Source organism: Martes martes (assembly GCF_963455335.1).
Source record: "Martes martes genome assembly, chromosome: 8".
Taxonomy (NCBI): Eukaryota; Metazoa; Chordata; class Mammalia; order Carnivora; family Mustelidae; genus Martes; species Martes martes.
Window position 1 is genome coordinate 53,570,899 of NC_137895.1, and position 22,653 is coordinate 53,593,551.

The window sequence follows — 22,653 nt, forward strand, 5'->3', positions numbered from 1 at the left end:
TGAAAAATATTTCCTGCTCTAGAACTGAAAGGTTTAATAAAGAGACATCACAAAAGTGTTAATAAAAATAATATTTCCAGAATATTAGTTGAATGTAGAATGTAATAAAATACGTTGAAAGTAATTTAAAAATCTGAAGTTACTTTCTCATTAATCAATAATGTATATTCAATTAAATCTTGACAGTTCAAGGGTTGAGTGAAACTGATTGGGTATTCATGCAAATATTTTAGGAAACTTGTGTACTTAAGGTAAGACTGGTGAAATGCCCAATCTAGAGATGATACAGAGCTAAACTGAGCAACAGTAAAACAGTTTTCTGTGTGGTTGCATCCAGAACCCCTGTTCTTGACTTCTATACTCATCTATCAGCCTTTTATAGGACAGACAAAGGCAATATTAGCCTGTGCCTCTCTTTTTTTTTCTTGGCTTCTTTTCTGGGCTCTTGATCTATACTGAGGCCATCAAAATTCTTAAATTCAGGCTTCTGTCACAAGAGTCAAGATCCTCTTCTTCCTGGGATATACATGGTACTCTGCAAAAGCTCGGAAGTCTGCTTCTAAAAATCAGGTACTTGTAATTTCTCAGATACTTATTTTTCTTAACATGTTAAGAAACTTATATGTATTACTTATATTTAAATATATTATATTTTTCTCAACATGTTAAGATACTTATATTTCTTAACATGTGTTTTTTAGAATTTTGAGGGAAATTAAATTGAAAGAAACAAAAGTTATACAGTCAAAGGCAGATTGATATATCCATATGTAGGTACAAATATTTTATATATATTTGTATTTTCATGTGATATATATCTATATATCTGTATCTCTACATTTTTCATTTGGAAGAAAAGGGAATAAAATTGTGAGTAACAGAGCAGGGAAAGAGGACAGAGAGGAAAAAAAGGGAGAAAGTACTGAAGAAAAGAGAGATGCCAGGAGGGAAATGAGAGGTGCTTCAGTAATCTTAGAAAAGCTATTATAATTATTATTATTTGTTTTAGTAATTTTATTGCTATAGTCACTGTTATTATTTGATATGACATGTTACGACCCCTAGAAGTTGTTAAGTGGTATGAAATAGGAGCTTAAAGAAAACAGATAAGAAAATACAAAACAATCAGGGTAAAGCATAATTAACCTTCCCATAGGAGGTGTTTTGTGATTATGAAGAACTTGAAGATATTATCTTCTGGTAAGAGAGAGAAAAGAAACCACACATTGATTCTCTTCTAATTTTCTAAAATGTTTTAATCAAGAAAAAATGTTTTTAAAAGTCTTCCCAAATAAGTGCATAGAACATTATCTTTGAAGATAAATTTAACTGTTTTTATTACTGCATAAATAAATCAAATGATTAGGCAATAACAAACATTAGTAAGACATAGCAAGGAGTTCATAATACGGGGGCTAGATATCAATGGAAGTGAGAGAAGGGGAAATGATTGGTAGAATGTGACAAAGAGTAATGAGAAAAGCTAGAAGAAGAGATTGCTATTGAAGGATCTGGGGGTTTTATTAAAAGTGGTGGCATCTGACTTACAGATTGCATAAGCTCAAATTATAATAAGCAAATATTGGCGGAAAATGTACCAGAGAAGGAAAAATTTGAGTAAAACATGCAGGTTGGAGAAGTGCATTTGTTCAGTTGAAAAAGAGTAAGTGTATCTGTGAGATTATGGGAAGTTGGGGACTGGTGATGTGAAGGATTGGATGAAAAGGGGCGGGAGCAGGTGAGGTTGTTGGAGGAATCTGATGCCAGTTTGTAAGGATGAACTTCATTCTCCCTACTTCAATAAAGCCACAGTATCATATTTTACACTTTTACTTATCTGTGAATGATATTTGTGGAATTTTAATTATGGATGGATAATAGCAAAGAGACTGAAAGTGACATACCATACCAACCCATGAACTAATTTTTTAAAAAATTCATATTTTTTCCATTCTTAAACCATTTTCGTGTTTGTAGTCTTGTTCTAATAGCTAGTGATTTGAGTTCATCCCCAGTGCTATTTTATTCGACACTAATTTTACCTACTGATTTCACAATTTACATGAGTTGAAAATACATTTTCCTGTTCGTTTTTGTTGTATCTCTGCTTTTCAGTAATGAGTGAATTAACTGTAACATATTCTGATTTGCGACTTCAACCTTCATCTCAGCCACAGAGAAGACAAAGGCTTGCAAATTCTGAAAGAAAAAGTTCTTTACGTTGTAAGCACCAAGGTATGTGTGCTTTCTGCATTTTATTATTTTAAATTGGATTAAAATATACCAAATTATGCATTATCATGCTCACATGTATATACATGCACACATATATATACTTTAAATGTTTATATTTTACTAGACAAGGAAAATCAACAATTTTGAGGACAGATTAGACTTCTTTTCCTATGAGGTTCAATAATTTTAACTACCTTGTAAACATTAAATTGATGTTTGGATGACTGACATATTTGAAGATCAAATTCTGTCATTTACCATTTTTTGCATTTTAAAATATCAATACTATATAATAGAAGATTTAGGAAATTGAGAAGTGAGAAAATGTACAGATAATTTCATTATTCTAATACAGTTGCTGTGATTTGGGGAGTTTTTCCCCCTGTTTTCTTGATTTATATGTTTGTAGCATAGTGCAAAGTGTCTTTTTCAAGTATCTTGCTTCTATCTTGACATGCACACTACAAAGCGATCATTCTTCTAGTATGTATGATGATGTGGAGTTTGATTATTTTCCTATCACTTGAAATTTGTTTTACTTGGCATTTTCACTGTTGCTAATTTGCATTCTTCAAATATTTTAAATCAATATGTGGAATGATCAGAAATGCACTACATAATATTTTACTAGTTGTAATTTGTTTTATAATAAGTGGATATTCGTAACTTTGGCTAAGATCTCCTCTTTTAAACTAGGGCTGAATTGATTATCTTCCAACTTTTTAGAGGGTTAATTATTACAATAATATTTGTGATATACACATTTACCACATGATAAATAAGGAAATATCTTCAAATTTTCCTTAATATGTTGTTAACATTTAAAAAACAGTTAAAAAACTTATGCATCTTATACACTCTTCCTATAATGTATTCAGAAATTCTTTTCTTTCTTTTATTTTTTATTCTGACCAGCATATGTAGTTGCCGTTAGATTTGTATGGGAAACTTCATTAATGAAATTATTATTTGCGTAACTGTGTAAATATGTGCAAAAGAACTTACTTCACTATCACTTTTGTTTTTCTATATGTCAAAACAGAATGACTTAGAGTCATTATATTGCCTTTTGTTTTTTTAACCTAACAATACATTTTAGTTTTTCACTGTTTATAAAGTGTTTTCACATATGTAAATCAGTAACAAAAGAACTCCATGAGCTAAGTTTCATTTTCATACCCAATGTTCCACCATAAGCGAAGAGTCACGATGGTTAGTTAAATGGCGTATGTGGGACATTAGAGTCTGCAGTTGTTGAAACTCAGTCTTTACCTACAAAGTCCAAAGCTTTTTCTCCTTCCAAATGGCTTTCAACTAACTTTTCTAAGAAGGTGCCTTATGTTTTTCTGCCTTTCTAATTTTAACTAAGTTTCTTAAAATACCTTCCTTGACACATGCAATGGTAAACACTTCACATTGTGAAATTAGGAATTATTGAGGGGGGCGGGAGAGAGCATGAGTGTGAGGAGGGACGGAAGGAGAGGGAGGGAGAGAATCTCAGGGGACTCGATTTACATTTACATAGTGATTCATCCTTTTTTTTTTTTTTTTTTTTTGCTTTAAATATTATCCACATGCTAATGACTCAAAATTTATAACCATCTTGGATTTATCCTCTGAATTTCAGGCTGACTACACAGTATCCCAGTCCAAATCGCCTCTTGAAAGTTAATAGAAATTTCAAACATATATTCCAAACTGAACTCCTGATATTGTCCCCCTAAATGCTCTCTTGTATTTTTCCCCATTTATGTTAGTTAAAACTTCATGCTTTCAGTTATTCACAACAAAAAACCTGAAATGCTTCCTTGATTCATCTTTTTTTCTCACAAGCTGCATCCATACATCCTGTCGGCCTTTTGTTTACAATTTCAAAATTTCACCATGTTCACTACCTTGCTCCAAGCTGCTGTTTTCTGTTTTCTATAGTTCTGGTAGACTGGTCTTCATTCTGTCCTTAAACATCTTTCCACATCCACATTGTCTTCTTCATCCCATCTGTGAGTAGCAAAGAGCTTCCAGTTGAAACATGAGTCAGATTGTCTTTCCTTGGCTTAAATGCCCCCCCATAGTTTCCTAGTTCACTCAGAAAAAAAACTAGTCTACTCTAAGCTACCCAAGGTCTGGGTTCTGTTGGACACCTAGGTTTCATGTTTTCCCATTCTGTTATTAATAACTGTTGATGCTTATTGTTCATGACTATAACCAGGAACTCTTCTAAGGATTTAAAATATTATAATGTGTTCAACTCCTTCAATAATTCTATGGGTTAAGTATTACTAACACTATTTTACAGAGGAGGAAACTATGACAAAGAAAAATTAAGCAAATTGGCCAGATCATGGGTCTAGTAAGTGGCCTTTACACCATTGCCTATATATGTAACCTCAGTGTTATTCTGGATTGACTAATTCATGACTACCCGTCCATCCACTTTATAACTTTCAAAACCATTTTTTCATCTCTGCTCCACTATCCTTTTCATTCCTTTTTTAAGTTTATATATTTTAATTCTTTACTGATTTTTTTAAAAAAATTTATTTACTTTGACAGAGAGACAGAGTGTTGGGGGGAGAAGCAGAGGGAAAGAGAAAGAGAGAGAGAGTCTCAAGTAGACTCCACACTGAGCACAGAGCCTGATGTGGGGCTCAATCTCAGGACCTGAGATCATGACCTGAGCTTAAATCAAGAGTCAAAGGACCAAGGGACTGAGCTACCCAGGCACCCTTCTTTACTGATTTTTAAAAGGGTTTCAGCATAGAACAATGATTGATTTTCCAAATGACTCTCAGTCCTTAAGGAGTGCTTATGGAGACTGAGTGAATTTGATATTTTAGTTATTATCCATTGCATAGGGAGATCTCAATTCTATTTAAGTTTAGTGCACTCATGTAATGTCACAGACATCTGATTCCCCACCTGAAACATCCATCTCTGACCTGAGACTCCTCTGAAAAATTATAATCCTTACTTCTGATCAGTTTCCTGATTTTTGCTTGATGTTATTGACATATTACAAATATCTTAATGCCTTAAGCTTAATCCATCCTTCTGAAACATTTCTTTCTACTATTAGTCCAAGTGTTGTACAATCTTAGTAAGATGGCATGCCTATTCAGATCTGGGGTAAGGATTTAAATCTAGGTTGAAGGTGGATAATGGAAGGGTATTCTAAGTATAACCAAATAATTCTGCTGATGCCCACCTTGTGAGTGAAATGTCCAGGGTCCAGTTTTGCTTAGAGACACATCTGAAATAGTAAAACTATTTTTTTACTGAACTATTTTTGTTTGGTAAAAACTATTTTTGTTACCAAACAAAAGAATTTTCAGAGGAATTTTAATTTTACATGTGCTTTACAGGGGGTTTTATTTATAACCTATAGCAATCTTTCTCACAGTTGATTTCTTTGCCTTTTGGCCCAATTCTCTTACATGATAAATGTTCTCTGAAAACTATTCTTCTGCATATCTTCCTAAATTGAATAACATCACTTTCCTAAGACTTTGATATTTCTATCTCTACTCACATAGCTCAATTGAACTCTTTATTATGTAAATTAATTTTTATTTATTTGCTTTATTTCAGTTTTTTTAAAAGATTTTATTTATTTATTTGACAGACAGAGATCACAAGTAGGCAGAGAAGCAGGCAGAGAGAGAGAGAAGGAAGCAGACTCCCTGTTGAGCAGAGAGCCCAAAGTGGGGCTTGATCCCAGGACCCTGGGATCATGACCTGAGCCAAAGGCAGAGGCTTTAACCCACTGAGCCACCCAGGCACCCCTTTATTTCAGTTTTTTTAAGAATATCTGTTCACTTTTTAAAAAATAAAATCACTGGGTAAACACTTTCTCTAGATATTGGAAAAGAGGGATAAAAATAACCTGAGTAAAGATAACATTCACTTGGTGTAGGGGTTGGGGAGGCAAAGGGAAGGGATAGTCACATATTCATAAACAGGCTCTCCATGGTGAGTTTGCATAAACGTGAGGTTTGAAGTGAAACATGGGATTCAGTCAGATGAATTCAGGCTGGCCCCAGACGCACTGTCATTCACTGATTCTACTCTGACAAGTGGATTTTGATAATATTGGAGACAAGAATGCAAATTCAAGAAATCCAAGTTCAGGGAATTTAAGAAGAAAGATATATGTAGTGTCATGTTTTGGAACACAGGTCAAGAAGATACAAAAGGTAAAATCATCAGTATGATCATAATGACAGTCAGGACATTTTACCTGCCGCCTCGAGCCTGCCAACAAGTGACAGCATTTCTATTTTATGCTTCTTATAAATTTTGCTCTCTTTATTGAGATGACCCATATGTTTATGCCAAGTTTCATTCCCCCATAAGATGCTTTAATCCGTCAGTTACCGTTCTTTGAAATTCCCTGTCTAGAAATTACAACTGATTTATCTCCAGACCTAGTTTCCAATGCTTTATTGTTTAGAAATGTGTTCCGCTTACTGTAGAGTCTATCGCTCAGGTAGGTGGATTTTCTGTCCCTTCCTCTGTGGCATCTGGTCTGTCCTCGTGGATCTTGTGTGTGAGGCCGTTCCTGATCTCTTCCCCATCTGAGATGCTTCACTTTGTACCATTTTAGGATCCTGGGCATAAGTTGGTTTTTTGTTTGTTTGTTTTTGTTTTTTTTTATTTTTTTTGCTCCTTTTCTGGAAGCAGGTGGCTTTTGTCCATTTTCAGTGCAGGGTACATAGCAGGCTGGCTTTCCACTCTTTCCTCCACTAGCAAATGAACTCTTCCTGGAATGAAAGATGCAGTGGGAAGTGATGGAGCATTTTATTTCTCCTTCCCCAGTAGTGGCTTATCTTTTTCAAGGTCCTGGAGTCAGGACATTCTGGGCACCAGATGGCTTTTGTGTTTTTCCCTCAGAAGCAGGCATTTATCACCTTTTACTCAGAGCCAAAAGCAGGGATGGTCTCTAGGTTTATCCACTAAACCCACAAACTTTGGCACACCTTGTAGACTGCGCCACAGAAAGGGGGGTCTCTAAGGTCTTCTGAACTTTCCTTATCTCTCCACAAACACCCAGTAAAAGACAACGGAAAATCATTGGCAACCAGATGTGAACTCCGATTGGCCTAGAGATGCAAGCAATTCTAAAGCCTCGTGATATTTGTTAAAATTCTTTCATGACTTTGTGGCTGCCACTTTTCCTCCTACGTTTTCTCAAAAGCTAAATAGTGCTATCTGTATTTTCACAGAAACAGGGCTTATTCCCTCTTTAGAATTCAGTTCATCTGACTGCTTTTTGAATTTAGTGATCTCATTCATTGAAAATGAATTATGATTTTACAGATTACCTTCCTTTCCCCCACTTTTAGTATGGTGAGCCATGTTGTTGCACAGTTTATTACACCTAAAATAGAAGCAGGACTCTGAATAAACAGTTATAATTCACACATTTTATTCATCTCTTTCTACAGATCTTTGTACTCCATCTCCATGGAAATTCATTGCAGTGATTCCGTGGATCATTTGCCTGATGCTTATTTGGTCTGTTGGAATCTTAGCCACAATGTGTAAGTCACTATATAAAACAGAAATCTGCTTTTCCATTACACACATAATGAAATCTATTGAAAATAATGTATTTTGTCAATTCAGTTTCTTGACCATATATAATATTCTCGGCACAGAACTGAAGATTACTTCTTAGAGACATATCAAATTGTCCATTTTTAAGCACATCACGAACTCTGTGAAATGCCTTATTATTTGTTCTTGTATTTCTTTTTCCCAAAAATCTTTTTTAAAAAAACGTTCTCTATGAAAAACTTGCTCACACTTTCCTTTGCTCACAAGTTTCCCTCTTTTGTGATCAGCTGCTATATGAACTTGTCAAACTTATATTGTCAGTTGATTTTATGTTTATGACTCTATTATATTTGAGTTCCTTGAAGCAAGTCATGTTTCATTAATGATTTTTATATCCAAATTTAGTACAGTGTCTTGCACATAGGAATGTCCAGTTATTGTTATTTTTGAGTTTTAAGCTGACCTTTCTGATTGATTTCTCTTCAGTGCATCAGAAATCGTGTCAAGGGGAAGGATATCCAGGAAATCTCTCCTCTAACAAGGAAGCAAATAAAACATGCCAAAGTATGAATCAAATCTACTTGTATATCAAAAAGTATTTTCCATGTTATACACACTCAAAATGAGGGCACTATCAAATGGTGACCTAAGGTTGAACAAAATACTTTGTATTTTGACAATGCATCATTGATTTTTATTGGGGAGATATCTGTTTGTGATTTATTTATACATTTCCTCATTGTCTAATTTTTGAAACTTCCAGCCTTTTAAGACATAACAATGAATTTTGGAACACTGAAAAAAAATTAAATTAAAAAAAAATCTACACAACTGAAAAAAATGTATTACATATTTTTCATCTTGAACACAGAGAACATTGTGTTGACATTTTTAAGAGATATGCATTAGATATGTTTTGATATACTTCAAATTTTTGTGATTTGAAAAATATATTTCTGGGTGTTATATGCGACTAAAGAATCATTGAACACTACATGAAAAACTAATGATGTGGGCTAACTGAACATAGTAAAAAAGTTTAAAAAAATAGATAAATACTTCTTAATATGCATCTTATGAATCTTGAAGACTAAAATGTTTTCAATGAGGTGAATTATTACTTTAGCATAAATGTAATGCTAAATTTAAATGCATAGAGTTTATAATGAAAAACTCAATATTTTTGTTTGTAGAGGGTAGATTACTGTATGAACTTACTGTATGTGACTTGCACTGATGGAAGGTGTTCCGTTTTATTATATTTTTTAATAGTTCAGAGATATCCTACTTGTTCAAGCAACTGGCATCAACGTGGAGAAAATTGTTACTATTTTTCAAGGGACACACATCCTTGGGAAAAATGTAACCATTATTGCACTGGTTTAGAGTCAAGCTTTCTTAAATTGAATATGGAAGAAGAGATGGTAATTACAGGATTTTGTTTCATAAATTCCAGTATCTGAAAGTTTTAAGACTGATAGCAATCAATCATTCAAGTTTCCTATTCTGCTGAAACACTTTCTATATTGTAGTCTATATTGGAGTCAGAGTCAGAGAGTCAAAGAGAGTCAGAAATAGAGAAACACTTTCTATATTGTAGCATACTGCTGAAAGTATATTTCAATAATACTTGAGTGGCTTTCCTCAGTACTTAGGATAAAGTACAAATAACAGACTGTCATTTGTAGTCTGAACCCTATTTCTCTGGCCTTCTTTGCTGATAGACTCTCTACCACACTGTTCTAAGGGAAGCACACAGTGTTTTCCATCTATATAGAAGCTCTTTAAATTCATCATGGTCCGCTGTTCTCTTTCATGTCCTTGTCCCATCTGTCTGTGACATGTTTCGTCTTCTTCACCTCCCACTCAAACTGTCTTCTCTTGATTAATGCATCACATTTTAAAGATTTTAACTTATTAGGTAATCCCCTCGGAATAAGTCTTGGTTCACCAAGGCCTGTTAAAATCACTTGCTAATTTTCCTTCTTTGATCTTGTATTTCCATTCGTCTCATACGGATCACTGTTTATTACGGAGACTCAATTAAGGTTTTATTTTCAAGTGCCTAATTCAAATGACTACAGATATATGACTTTTGCTCACTTTTGCAGTCCATAACTTAAGAAAATGCCTAGAACATAATGTTTACTGAAAAAAAATTGCTTGGTGAACAAATGAGTCATTAACTACTACATCCCTTTGTCTACGGATAAAAAATCTAGGGTTAATTCCTCCTTTGATATATTAGAGCAAAGAATTCACAGGGAAGTCTATAAATGAAACATTTTTGAACCATTATATTCTTTCTTAGGGAATGTTCTGCTTTTTAATTTATTTTCTTCACTCTGCAGAATTTTGTAATAAAATTGTCAAAGATGCAATATGGTCTTTTTCAAGCAAAGTTTTGGATCAGTTTATACTACAACAAGGAGCAACTAAAATGGGTCTGGCTAGATGGCACAGATGTTACCCTGCAAAAGTAAGTTTCTTGCTGTTTTAAAGTTTCAGTCCAGAATAATATTCTTTTCTTTGAAATCTAAATATTCAATGTGGATGTGGACAGACGTTAAATTTTGTAATAGCTATCTGTAATAAATCAACCAGGAAAAGATGGGAGAGATGAACAGAAGGGAGTCCAAAAGGGAGACAGAAGGGAGTACTAAACCATTTTACTTTCATAACCTATTTCAATTGTTTATTAGTTCATGACTAAGGTATTATACTTTTGCATTTTGTTAAATGGTTATTGAATAAACGAACTTGTACAAGATTATATTAGTTTTGTCACTTTAACTTTCATGTGGTTTGTTTGACTCTAATACATGTACAAGATGAATTTTCTTACAGTGTACTTCCCACCTCTCTGGGACCCACCAAATGTATTTTCTACTTGTTTGCTACTTGCTTTCTACTTCTTTGCCATCGTAACAAATTATCACAAACTGAGTCTCTCGAAACAACAGAAATTTATTCCCTCACAGGTTAGGTTGGTAGATGTCTGAAATCAGGGTATTGGTGGAGTTGGTTTTTTCTAGAAGCTTCATTCTCCTGAAGGAACTAGCTAAACTTTTCCAGGGAGAAAATTATTTATTATAGATGATTAACAACAAATTTGTAGTATTGTATATACTGTAGAACTTGCTTACCAAAATGCTAATATATAAAGAAAATATTGTAAATCTCAGTGAAAATGGAAGATATCCTTAAATTCCCTGAGGCCACAGTGATGGCAGTTCTTGACCTAATTCAAATATATACCTTCAGTTTCACATTGCTACCGTTGCTGCATTTCTGTGTGCCCATTTCTCTCTCATAACGATACTGTCATTGGATTTAGGGCCCAATCCAATATGATTTCATTGTGATTTTTAACTCAATTATACCTATAAAAAACCTATTTCCATATAATGTCACATTCTGAGTTCTGGGTAGGCATGAATATTAGGGACACACTATTCAGTCCATACATGCTATCTACAAAAAGATTTCTAGGCTTTAACTCAGAGGATTTTATCAGGTTACCTAGAAGCGGGAGGTATAAAATTGCATTCTGAAGAAGAGTTCAGTGATTTTTTTTTTAAAAGATTTTATTTATTTATTTGACAGACAGAGATCACAAGTAGTCAGAGAGGCAGGCAGAGAGAGAGGAGGAAGCAGGCTCCCCGCTGAGCAGAGAGCCCGATGCGGGGCCTGATCCCAGGACCCCAGGATTATGACCTGAGCCAAAGGCAGAGGCTTTAACCCACTGAGCCACCCAGGTGCCCTCAGTGATTTTTTAATATACCTCAACTGAATATCACAAATATTTTGATCATGGCATGGAAACTTCTTCTCTGGACTTCTTCATCCAATGTGAAATCAAACCATCAACAATTGAATGGAGTGGTGGAGAGAAGAAACTTCACACCACTAGTGATAACATTAGCTAAAATAAGTGATTCAAATATTAACAATAAAATTCTCCTGTTAATATGTTTGTAAAAGCCAAACATCCTTATAAAACTCTCCTGGAAAAGTGGTAACAACTGTCTACAATTAATTCTATATACAGTTAGCAATTTTATTATCAGATTATGGATGCAATAGTGGCTGAAGGTTTGAAACAATAGAATGATTCTGAATCATCACAGAACAGTTATTTGAATATCAGGTGTCCATACATCCACTCCATGCCGTACTCTATTGTATCGTGAACACATTTTTGAAAAAAAAAAAAAAAACTAAAAAAAACCCCACACATTTATGAAACTTAGTGATAATTATGCAGCAGAAAGAATTAATTTTGAAAATCAGAAATTGTGATATGTTGCTTTGATGGATTATATTTTTCAAGATCATGTCTTTCCAATCTACCATTCTAATTTAAACATTTATTTTAAACACCAGTATATATAATACACAGTCAAATATATTACAAAAAAAGGTTTGTAGCCATCAATCTATGAAACTGGGGATAAAAATCTTAAAAAAAAAAAAAAAAAGTAGCAGGGGGAGCCTGGGTGGCTCAGTCATTAGACGTTTGCCTTTGGCTCAGGTCATGATCCCAGGGTCCTGGAATTGAGCCCCGCATCAGGCTCCCTGGTCAGCAGGAAACCTGCTTCTTCCCCTCCCACTCCCCCTGCTTCTGTTCCTTCTCTCGCTGTGTCTCTCTGTCAAATAAATAATAAAATCTTAAAAAAAAAAAAAAACTAAAAAAACTGGTGAAACTTCCCATTCTGTATTTACCGATTAAGTATCTGATTCACTGTATTTATCATTACTCTTCATCTCCATGTTTCCTTTTTTATGTTTCATGCTTTGTAATTGATGCTTTCTGTCTCCAGCCTGGGTCCCTATTTGTTGGTATTTCATTTCATTTCTTGTGAACACATCCCTACATGATTCCCTCTGTGATTCCTAACATGATCAGCTAGACCACTTTGTGTGTTAAAACCAGGTTAGCAAGATTTGGGGAAATACCAAAATCGTAATACCCTGGTTTCCCAGTTTTAATTTCCAGAGTTTAATATAGTAGGTAATTTATAGCACAGACTCTGAAGCTAAACTGCCTGGATTTTCATCTTGGTTCTGCCACTTGGGTGGTCATGGTCTTGTTATTCAAACATCCTGTTTGCTGCACTTAATATAGTAAATGCATGCTCCTCTTCAGGAATTACAGCACATATTTTGAATTGCTCTGATTCTCACTGATGTATTCATATACTTGATCTTCTGAAATTATTGCTAATACTTACTAGCAGTGAGGATCCTGGTCTTTACTCTGGAAGAAACAAGCTAAATTTTTCCAGGAAAGAATGAACTTTTATCAATTATTAATGTTGTGTTATATGTGCAGCAGAAAGTATTTATCAGAATGCTAATGTACAAAAGAACCATGGTAAACCTCTGTAAAAATGAAAACTACTCTGAAATTGCCTGAGGTAGCAGAGATGATTGCCAGAATTAAAGGCATTGTTACCATCCCAATTCCAGATTTAATATTAAATTTTGATGATACTTAATATATTCCTTATTTGCATTGTTAGAGAACTGGGAAAGCAACATTTCTGCTTCTTTCTTTTTTTTTTTTAAGATTTTATTTATTTATTTGACAAAGACAGAGATCACAAGTAGGCAGAGAGGCGGGCAGAGAGAGAGGGGGAAGCGGGCTCCCTGCTGAGCAGAGAGTCTGATGCGGGGCTCAATCCCAGGACCCTGAGACCATGACCTGAACTGAAGGCAGAGGCTTAACCCACTGAGCCACCCAGGCACCCCAACATTTCTGTTTCTTTATAAGTATATTGGAACATTATGGATCTAAAAAAATACAGTTGAAATGTAAAGCAAATGTAAGAATTAATGGAAGGTATTTTCTCTTCTAGACTTCAAATTCAAGGACTTGAGAATGCTAACAATAAATGTGTACTTATAAAAGTTGGCCAGGTGATTGTTGAAGATTGCCAGAATAATGGTTATTGTATCTGCAAGAAGATAATATATTCGGATTAAGTAAAATATATCAGAAAGAAAAAAAAAAAAGAAAAGAAACACCTGAAATTCCCCATGTGATGACTTCAACCATGAAAAATACTTACTTAGCTGAAATTAGATGTCATTAAATATTGAAGTCCATCTATTATTATTCACCTTTAAGTCATAATATATTGATAAGAAAAATCTGTGTTCTGAGGTGGTTGAACAATCCAGCAGGGGAATCCCAGTCCTGGCCCTAGGGGCATTCCAGGTTTTCCCCTTACCCCACTGGCTGAATCCACAAGAGTGGCACAGATATGGAAGTAAAAGTGTATAAACTACCCGCTTTGTTTGTGCTCAGGGCTCAGGCCTTGAGAGATTACTCTCCTCTGGGCCTGCTGGTTTAAAATAAACCTCTCACCCTCCAAGGTCTCCCAGTGCCACTTGTTTTTTTGGCCAGGATCTGTGTTCCTGTCTGTGTTCTATAACAATATAACAGTATAAATACAATTAACAATGTATTTGTAACAGGAATAATAAAAAGAAAATAAGGAATGTGAAGGAACATTTTGGGACAGAGGTATTCAGTAAATCACATTCTTATGACATTCAGATCTCCCAGTACTTTCAAAATAAATATTGTCACTTCAGTGTTATATTCCTGTGTAGGTTTATATAACATGCCAGTCTTCCTTTGCCTCCTTACAGTCATATTTTAGAGGAATGGATGGGTCAGGGTAAGAAGATACAATTGCCTGATAAAATGAATCCCAAGGAAAAATTATAGTTTTGGTAAGATAGAAAATAATGACTTAAAAGTGGTTATAGAAAAAAATAATAAAAGCAGTGATAGAGAGCCAGAAAATGCTAACTGTTAGCCACACAAGTTACAGAGTGTGGAAATGGGTAGTCACCACTGGAGTGAAATAAATGGATAGAATTTACTTCATTCAAAAACAAGGATATTTTTCCTGCAATTCATTGGTCAGGCACTGAATTTTAAGTGCTGGAGATACCTAGTTGTACAAATCAACGAATTATGTCCGCTTTCATGGAGCTTACAAATTAGAGGAGAAAAGAAACATTAATAAAGTAACCACTTTAATAAAACTACAATTCAAATAAGTTCTTAGAAAGGGATTATCAGATTTTAACAAAGAACCGGATCTAGACCAAAAATTTAGTGAAGACCTTTCTGATATTACTATGTTTCTATCCATATGGATAGATCTGAGAAATGAATAATTTATTAACAAATGAGGGAAGGAATCCAGAAGGAAAGAGTATGCCAGACAGAAAAACAAACAGCATGTAGGAAGACCTTGTGTTGGAATGAAGATCAGGGTGGCCGGATCCCAGAGCTGGAAGGGAAAATGGCCTGAGGCCATCCAGGAGGTGAAAGAAAGAAACAAGGAAACACAGAACTTTAAAAATTGTAAGGAAGATGGACTTCCTCAAGGTACTCTCAATCCTTAAACTCATCCAAACTGCCAGAAGAGGTAATAGAGCAGAGAACCCAAACGTGTATACATTCACAGAGTTGCTGAAACCACCAGATGACATGGGCCATAGACAAAAATTATTAGATACCTAAGCAATACAACTCTTCTAACAGTAGTGCAGCAAAATTAATTTCTATTTTATGTGATAGAATAAATAAATAGAATAAATAAAGAGCACAAATTTAATAAAAATTTAAAATAAGCTTTCTAAGAAGTCCCCATGGGATAAAGGAGAATATCGGTAATATAAAGCAAAGGCTCAATAGATAACATTTTCGCTTCCAGATAAACTATAGTTGGTAAAGAAAAGTCAAAATGAGAAAAGAAGGATTTTTTAAATAGGTTTTTGAAAATGCAGTTTTTTAGGCATCAAAGATATATGGAATGATAACTAAATAAGCCCAAATTCCAAGGAGATTTCTGTCAGCAATCTGGTACTGTTGTTTTTCCTGTATTTTTGTGGATAAGATTTTGGCAAAGTCAGAGAACCTCTGTCTGGGGAGAGAAACTGACAAAACTTGTAGCGGTTACATGGATTAGCATGACAATACTGGAGATTTGACAGTCCTTAAATCAAGTTTCTCACAGGCCATTTGGTAGATTTTTTTTTTTTCAATTTGGTAGATTTTGAGACAAAACAGAGAAGACTTGGAAGCAAAGTCAAAAGATTCAGTGTTGTATGGAAGTGTGGAATCACTATATTTTGCAAACAAAACTAATATTACCCTGTATGTTAACTAACTGGAACTTAAATAAGAACTTAAAAAACGATTCTAAGAAAAAAAAAATAAACCTCACGAGGTTTTAGTTTTCAGGAAACAAGGACTAGACAGAAGGAGCTGTAAACAAACCAAAAGCAGTGTATGAGAGTCAGTGAAGATCTGCAGCATAGTCATAACTGACGATAATAACTGTGTCTGAAAATAGCTAGAAGCTGAGAAACCAAGTGTGTCCCTTGGCAGAAGGCCATAGCTTCAGAACAGAAAAACCAGTGGGGATTTTACTGTTCACAAAGAAGCAAATGATAAAACTGAAGGATGATGGGATTTTAAAAACATGGTTCGTATTAAAGAAGACATCCAGATGGCCAACAGACACACACAAAAATGCTCAATATCATTCATCGTCAGGGAAATGCAAATCAAAACCACAATGAGCTATCACCTGATACCTGTCAGAATGGCTAAAATTAACAATACAAGAAACAAGTGTTGGTGAGGATGTGAAGAAAATAACTACTGGTGGTAATGTAAGCTGGGGCAGCCACTGTGGAAAACAGTATAGAGGTTCTCCAAAAAAATAGAAATAGGGTTAATATATGATTCAATAATTTCACTACTGGGTATTTACCCAAAGAATACAAAAACACTACTTCAGAAAGATATGTGCACCCCTATGTTCATTGCAGACTTATTTATTTATTTACTTATTTATTATTTGTAAAGATTTTATTTATTTATTTGACAGAGAGAGAGATCACAAGTAGGCAGAGAGGAAGGCAGAGACAGGGAGAGAAGCAGGCTCCCCACTGAGCAGAGAGCCCGGTGTGGGGCTCGGTCCCAGGATCCTGAGATCATGACCTGAGCCGAAGGCAGAGGCTCAACCCCACTGAGCCACCCAGGTACCCCATATTTATTTATTGTTAACATATAATGTATTATTTGCCCCAGGGGTACAGGTCTATGAATCATCAGGTTTACACATTTCACAGCACTCACCATTAGCACATACCCTCCCCAATATCCATCACCCAGCCACCCTATCCCTACGCTCCACCCTCCAGCAACCCTCAGTTTGTTTTGTGAGATTAAGAGTCTCTTATGATTTGTATCCCATTATGCTGAGTGAAAATGTCAATCAGAGAAAGACAATTATCATATTATCTCTCTGATATGAGGAATTTGAGAGGGAAGGCGGACGGGGTTGTGGGTGGTAGGGAAGGAAAATATGAAACAAGATGCAGCATTATGTATAATAGCCAGATTATGGAAGCAGCCCAAGTGTCCGGTAAGAGATGAATGGATAAAAAAGAAGTGGTATATATGCATGTATGTGACTATTTCTCAGCCATAAGAAAGAATGAAATCTTGCCATTTGCAACAGTATGGATGGAGCTAGCTAGAGAGTATTACTATGCTAAGGGAAACAAGTCAGTCAGAAAAAGACAAATAACTACCACATAATTTCACTCATATGTGGATTTTAAGAAGCAAAATAATTGAAATGAATAAAAGAAAAAAAAAAAAGAGAGAGACCAAAAAACAGATGCTTGACTATAGAGAACAACAAACTGATGTTTACCAGAGGGGAGGTGGAGTGGGGGATGGGTGAAATAGATGAAGGGGATTAACAGTACACTTATCAAGATGACCACTGAGTAGTGAATAGAATTGTTGAATTGCCATGTTGTACACCAAACTAATATAACACTGTACGTTAACTATACTGGACTTTAAAAAAAAAAAAAAAAAGCAAATATGCCTCGTATCACCTTCAAGACATTTGCCAAACTTTGATGCTGTGTGTAGTCAGATGCTGAATAACTAAAATGAAAATAAGTCAAAGGAAGAACTGAGAACTGAATTTCTTGTAGATTGCAAGTTTGGGATAACTCAATGTTACCAAAACTATTAATCCTTCTATTTCTGTCAGTAAAGTGATCACATCCCTATCCCATCCATTTAAAAAATAAATAAATAAATAAATGAGGGAGCCCTTTCTGGTGGAAGAGAACTTCATCTGGACCTCTGAGGTTCTCTTAGACACATCTGATTTAAAATAGAAAAAAACCCACAAGACTGTGAAAAAGGCAAAAAAGTATTGTCAATAATGAAACACAGCAGACAACACACACACACACACACACACACACACAAACACACGAGATGCAGATACATAAACAATACACATATGCAGTTACCAGACCAGGACTTTTTTTTTTTTTTTTCAGACTAGGACTTTAAAATAAGTATAATAAATGTGTTCAGCAATGATAGAAAAATGTAGACAAGATCGATCTAATTAACATATGTTAAGAATTTCAGCAGAAAATTTGAATCTTTAAAAACAACCAAATGGACGTTCTAAAACTGAAAAGTAACATCTGACATGAAAAACTCACTGGATAGGTTAAATGGGAGATTGCAACAAATGATGCAATATTGGTAAACTCAAAGTCTGGTCAATGTAACCCATGAACTGAAACACAGAGACAAACGAAAGTAGAAAAATAAAAACAGATAAATGGATGAACAAAATGTGTTATATGTGGAGCTGGGGCTGCAGGCTGAGGAGAGAAAGAATGGGAACCAACACCAACCCTCCCCCCACCACAAATTAAATGAAATGAAACCCGACAAACTAAGGGCAGGATTAACAGAAATGAATTCATATCATGTTACAGTCCAAATGCTGAAAGCGAAAACGAAGGAAAATATTCATAGTAGCTAGAAAAATAGAAGAAGCCCAAGCAGTTTACATCTCTCTCTCTCTCTCTTTTTTAAAGATTTATTTATTTATTGGAGAGAGAGGGAGAGAAGGAGAGGAGGTGGGAAGGGCAGACAGGGAGAGAGTCACAAGCAGATTCCATGTTAAACGCAGAGCTGGATCCGGGGCTGGATCTCAGGACCCTGAGATCACAACTTGAGCTGAAACCAAGAGTCAGTCGCTTAACTGACTGAGTCACCCCGGGCCCTCTCCCAAGCAATTAACTTAACAGAAAGAGAGGAAGGCATAATTTTGTCACCTTGAAAGTGAGAAAAATAGCTGCCAAAACAATTTTACATATCCAGTGAAAGACCTTTTAAAGATTAAAGTAAAACGAAAGTATTTAAGAAAAATCAAGCTTTTGTGGGGCGCCTGAGTGGCTCAGTCATTAAGCGCCTGCATTCAGCCCAGGTCATGATCCCAGGGTCCTGGGATGGAGCCCTGCATGGGCTCCCTGCTCAAAGGGAAGCCCGCTTCTCCCTCTCCTACTCCCCCTGCTTGTGTTCCCTCTCTCCCTGTGTCTCTCTCTGTCAAATAAATAAATAAAATCTTAAAAAAACAATTTGTCAACAGCAATTTGTCAACAGCAGCAGCCTTGATAGTAATGGAGGTAAGAAATGGCAACTCTGATTATGTATTTATGTATCTGCACTTTAAATATCCATATATATGTACACTTTAAGTAAATATATATATACCAATACAGACATATTAGAGGTTGTGTGTAAGAGAAAGAGAAACTTCAAGGATGACTCCAGGTTTGTGTTTGTTTTAGATTTTTATTTGGACATAATTTTACACCTATAAAAACCCTGCAAAAGCGGTACAAAAGCTGATACTCTTCATCCAGAAACTACTTAAATGTTGAAGTACTATCATATTTACTATAGTCTTCCCTCTATCTTCCTCCTCCCTCTCAATGTTTGTTTTTGTGTCTAACAAATTTGGAAGGTTAACTGTCCTTTCTTTCAAGAGTGGGTTGAAGTTGCTTTCCTGCAAGAAATAACAATACTAATGGTATTGTTAATAGACCATTATTCACCTTGAACTACTTTATTTTTTTTAATCTGAAAATATCTTTGTCTACATGTTTAAAAATGTTTTCATGGGCATAGACTTTTAGAATTTACAGGTTTTTTTCAGCAGTTTATTTAAAAAAAAATAATTTTAAATTCAATTAGCCAGAGTTGAATGCAATTCTTTTGGACTTGGCTCTCAGTTTATATGAATTCAGCTTTTTTACATTCTACATATAAGTGAGATCACATGGTATTTTTTTCTATGTCTGCCTTATTTCACTTAGCATAATGTGCTCTAAGTTCATTTCATAGTGTCACAAATGTCAGTATCCCCTTCTCTTCTGTGCCTGAATAATTATTCCATTATTTACATGTATCACATTTTCTTTATCCATTCTTTTGTTGGTGGACACTTGGGTTTTTTCCATGTCTGAGCTTTGTAAATAAGAATGCAATGAACATGAGATACAGGTATCTTCGAGACAGTGATTTCAAGCTGCTTCTTAATTTTCTTGAGCTCAGAATAATTATGTCAAAGAGGCATATTTTAGGGTGATATATTCTGTTTTGCTTCACTAGAAAGGATCCTTGTTACTGTTTCCTGAAATGTAGGTTTTATTTGTTATTTTTTATATGAGATTGTAGCCATGGAGTGTTCCAGTTTTAGAAAGATAACTTGTATTTAACCCTTTAGGAAAGGTGGCCCCTAAGCTTTATCTTGTATTTCCGGTGCTCCATGACACAAATCAAAACAGAAACTAAGGTTCTCTGAGTATACTGTAGACCATCAGAATGAAAGTCAGTTTCTGTGGTTGCTTTTCTCTTGGGATTCCCATTTTCACTGAATTGTGAGATTCTAGTTTTTTATTTTTTACCATCTTGTTGTTGTAGCAGGGTTTTCCCTAAACTATAATACATTACATAACAGTATTACAAAATGTTTTTTGCTATTTTCAGTGGGACCTAGTAGCAGGCTATTTTCCCTTCTTTAATTCCAGAAACAGTAACATAGTCCAATTTATATTGCTTTATTTTTTCAAAGCAAACATATGTGATTTTTAGCACACTTTCTATGATTTAAAAATCTAATAATAAAACCTTAAAACAAGTGTGACTAAATGTTAAATATTTAATAATAAAATCTTAAAAAAAAGTGTGACTAAATGTTAAATTTTGTTAATTATGAGTGGTGTATATTTCACAAGAATTTAAAAACTAATTTGGACTAACACATTCCTCAGCCCTTGATTGACTGAGAAAATAAAAAATTTTCTCCATGGCATTTTATATTAATTTCCCCCCCAAAATGCTATTCAACCCCCTTCTTCATGCCCCTCACAAAACACACAAGTGGCAATTACACTTAGAAAAAAATAAAAAATATAATGGGGTACACAAAGCTCCACATGTTTTAGCCTCTGCTTCTCTCTCCTCCACTTTGTAGGCTCCTCATTTTCTTCATCATTCTGCTCTGCTCAAATTGTTTTTTTTTGGGGGGGTAATTGTTTTGCTTTACAATTTTTTTAAAATTGAGTATAGTGCACAGACAATATTACATTAGTTTCAGGTATGCAAGCAACCTAATTGTTCGTCAATAGATGAATGGATAAGGAAGAGATGGTGTGTATACATAATGGAATATTGCACAGCCACAAAAAAGGATGAGATCATGCCACATGAGATGACAGGGATGGGTCTGAAGGGTATAATGCTAACTGAAATAAGTCAGACTGAGAAAGACAAATACCATATGACTTCACTCATACGTAGAACCTAAAACAAACAAATAAATGAATAAACAAACAAAAAGCAGAATTAGACATATAAGTACAAACTGGCTTTCTATCTTATTTATTTATTTATTTATTTATTTATTTATTTCTCCTTCTTTTTTTTTTAAATTGTGTTATGTTAGTCACCATACAGTACATCATTAGTTTTTGATGTGGTGTTCCATGATTCATTAGTTATCTATAACACCCAGTGCTCATCACAACATGTGCCCTTCTTAATACCCATCACCCTGTTACCCCTTCCCCCAGCCCTCCTCCCCTCTGAAACCCTCACTTTGTTTCCTGGGGTCCACAGTCCCTCATGGTTAATCTCTCTGTCTGATTTCTCCCTCTTCAGATTTCCCTCCATTCCCCTAAGGTCCTCCGTGCTATTGCTTATGTTTCACATATGAGTGAAACCATATGGTAGTTGTTTTTCTCTGGTTGACTAACGTCACTTAGCATAATGAATATTATTCAGCCATCCGATGGAATGAATACCACCATTTTCATCAACATAGATGGAACTGGAGGGGATTATGCTAAGTGAAGTAAGTCAAACAAACTGGCTTTCCTTAGAGTCATACACTCTTCCGAAATCTGCACATTTGCAAGTAGTATTCCATTTGCTAGGAGTCTGTTATCCTTATGATTTGTCCAGACACCGTCTAATCACTCTGCAAGTTTCCATTCAGGTGTCATTTTCCCACAGAAGCCTGGAAAGTCCTCTTCAAACTCAATTCTTTAATTTTCTGTATTTTGTAATACCATATTCTTACTGTGAGGAGTAATTCAATTTCTGCCACACATCTCATGTACTGCATTAAACTAGTAGTGGCATTTTGAAATTTTGAGGAGAAATTTATTGATATTTCAATTTTCATTTAGAAAACTTTTAAATATAGCAAATATAATGAACCATCATATACCCTTTACCCAGCTTTAAATTTATTTAATTTTCAAAATTTTTGAGTTTGAAAAACTCTAAAAGTCTTCTTAGTGTAATATTTGTGCACATTTAATAAAGTTGTAGCTTGAAGTTTAGTTTAACCCTGGGTTTCATCAATAGTTTGTTAAATATAAAAATGAATTTGTTCATTACTAGAAATTTTACAAAAATTAAACAAAACA

The 22,653-nt window shown here is 34.8% G+C and overlaps 1 protein-coding gene across 1 annotated transcript; it reads left to right on the plus strand.

The window, feature by feature from the left end:
- The first annotated feature begins 380 nt into the window (after window positions 1-380).
- LOC308348277 (natural killer cells antigen CD94-like) lies at window positions 381-14,175 on the plus strand. The gene is made up of 7 exons (XM_080812261.1): window positions 381-570; window positions 2,116-2,235; window positions 7,680-7,775; window positions 8,278-8,355; window positions 9,064-9,215; window positions 10,143-10,270; window positions 13,653-14,175. The coding sequence occupies exons 2-7, from the start codon at window positions 2,118-2,120 to the stop codon at window positions 13,777-13,779; spliced, it is 699 nt and encodes a 232-aa protein (XP_080668387.1). The 5' UTR covers window positions 381-570; window positions 2,116-2,117; the 3' UTR covers window positions 13,780-14,175.
- Window positions 14,176-22,653: the final 8,478 nt, after the last annotated feature.

Bases quoted from the DNA above. Each gene is read 5' to 3' on its own strand.
- LOC308348277 (XM_080812261.1), top strand. From the start codon at position 2,118: ATGAGTGAATTAACTGTAACATATTCTGATTTGCGACTTCAACCTTCA. The intron at 2,236-7,679 runs GTATGTGTGCTT...CTCTTTCTACAG, and splicing joins TTTACGTTGTAAGCACCAAG to ATCTTTGTACTCCATCTCCA. The intron at 7,776-8,277 runs GTAAGTCACTAT...ATTTCTCTTCAG, and splicing joins TGGAATCTTAGCCACAATGT to TGCATCAGAAATCGTGTCAA.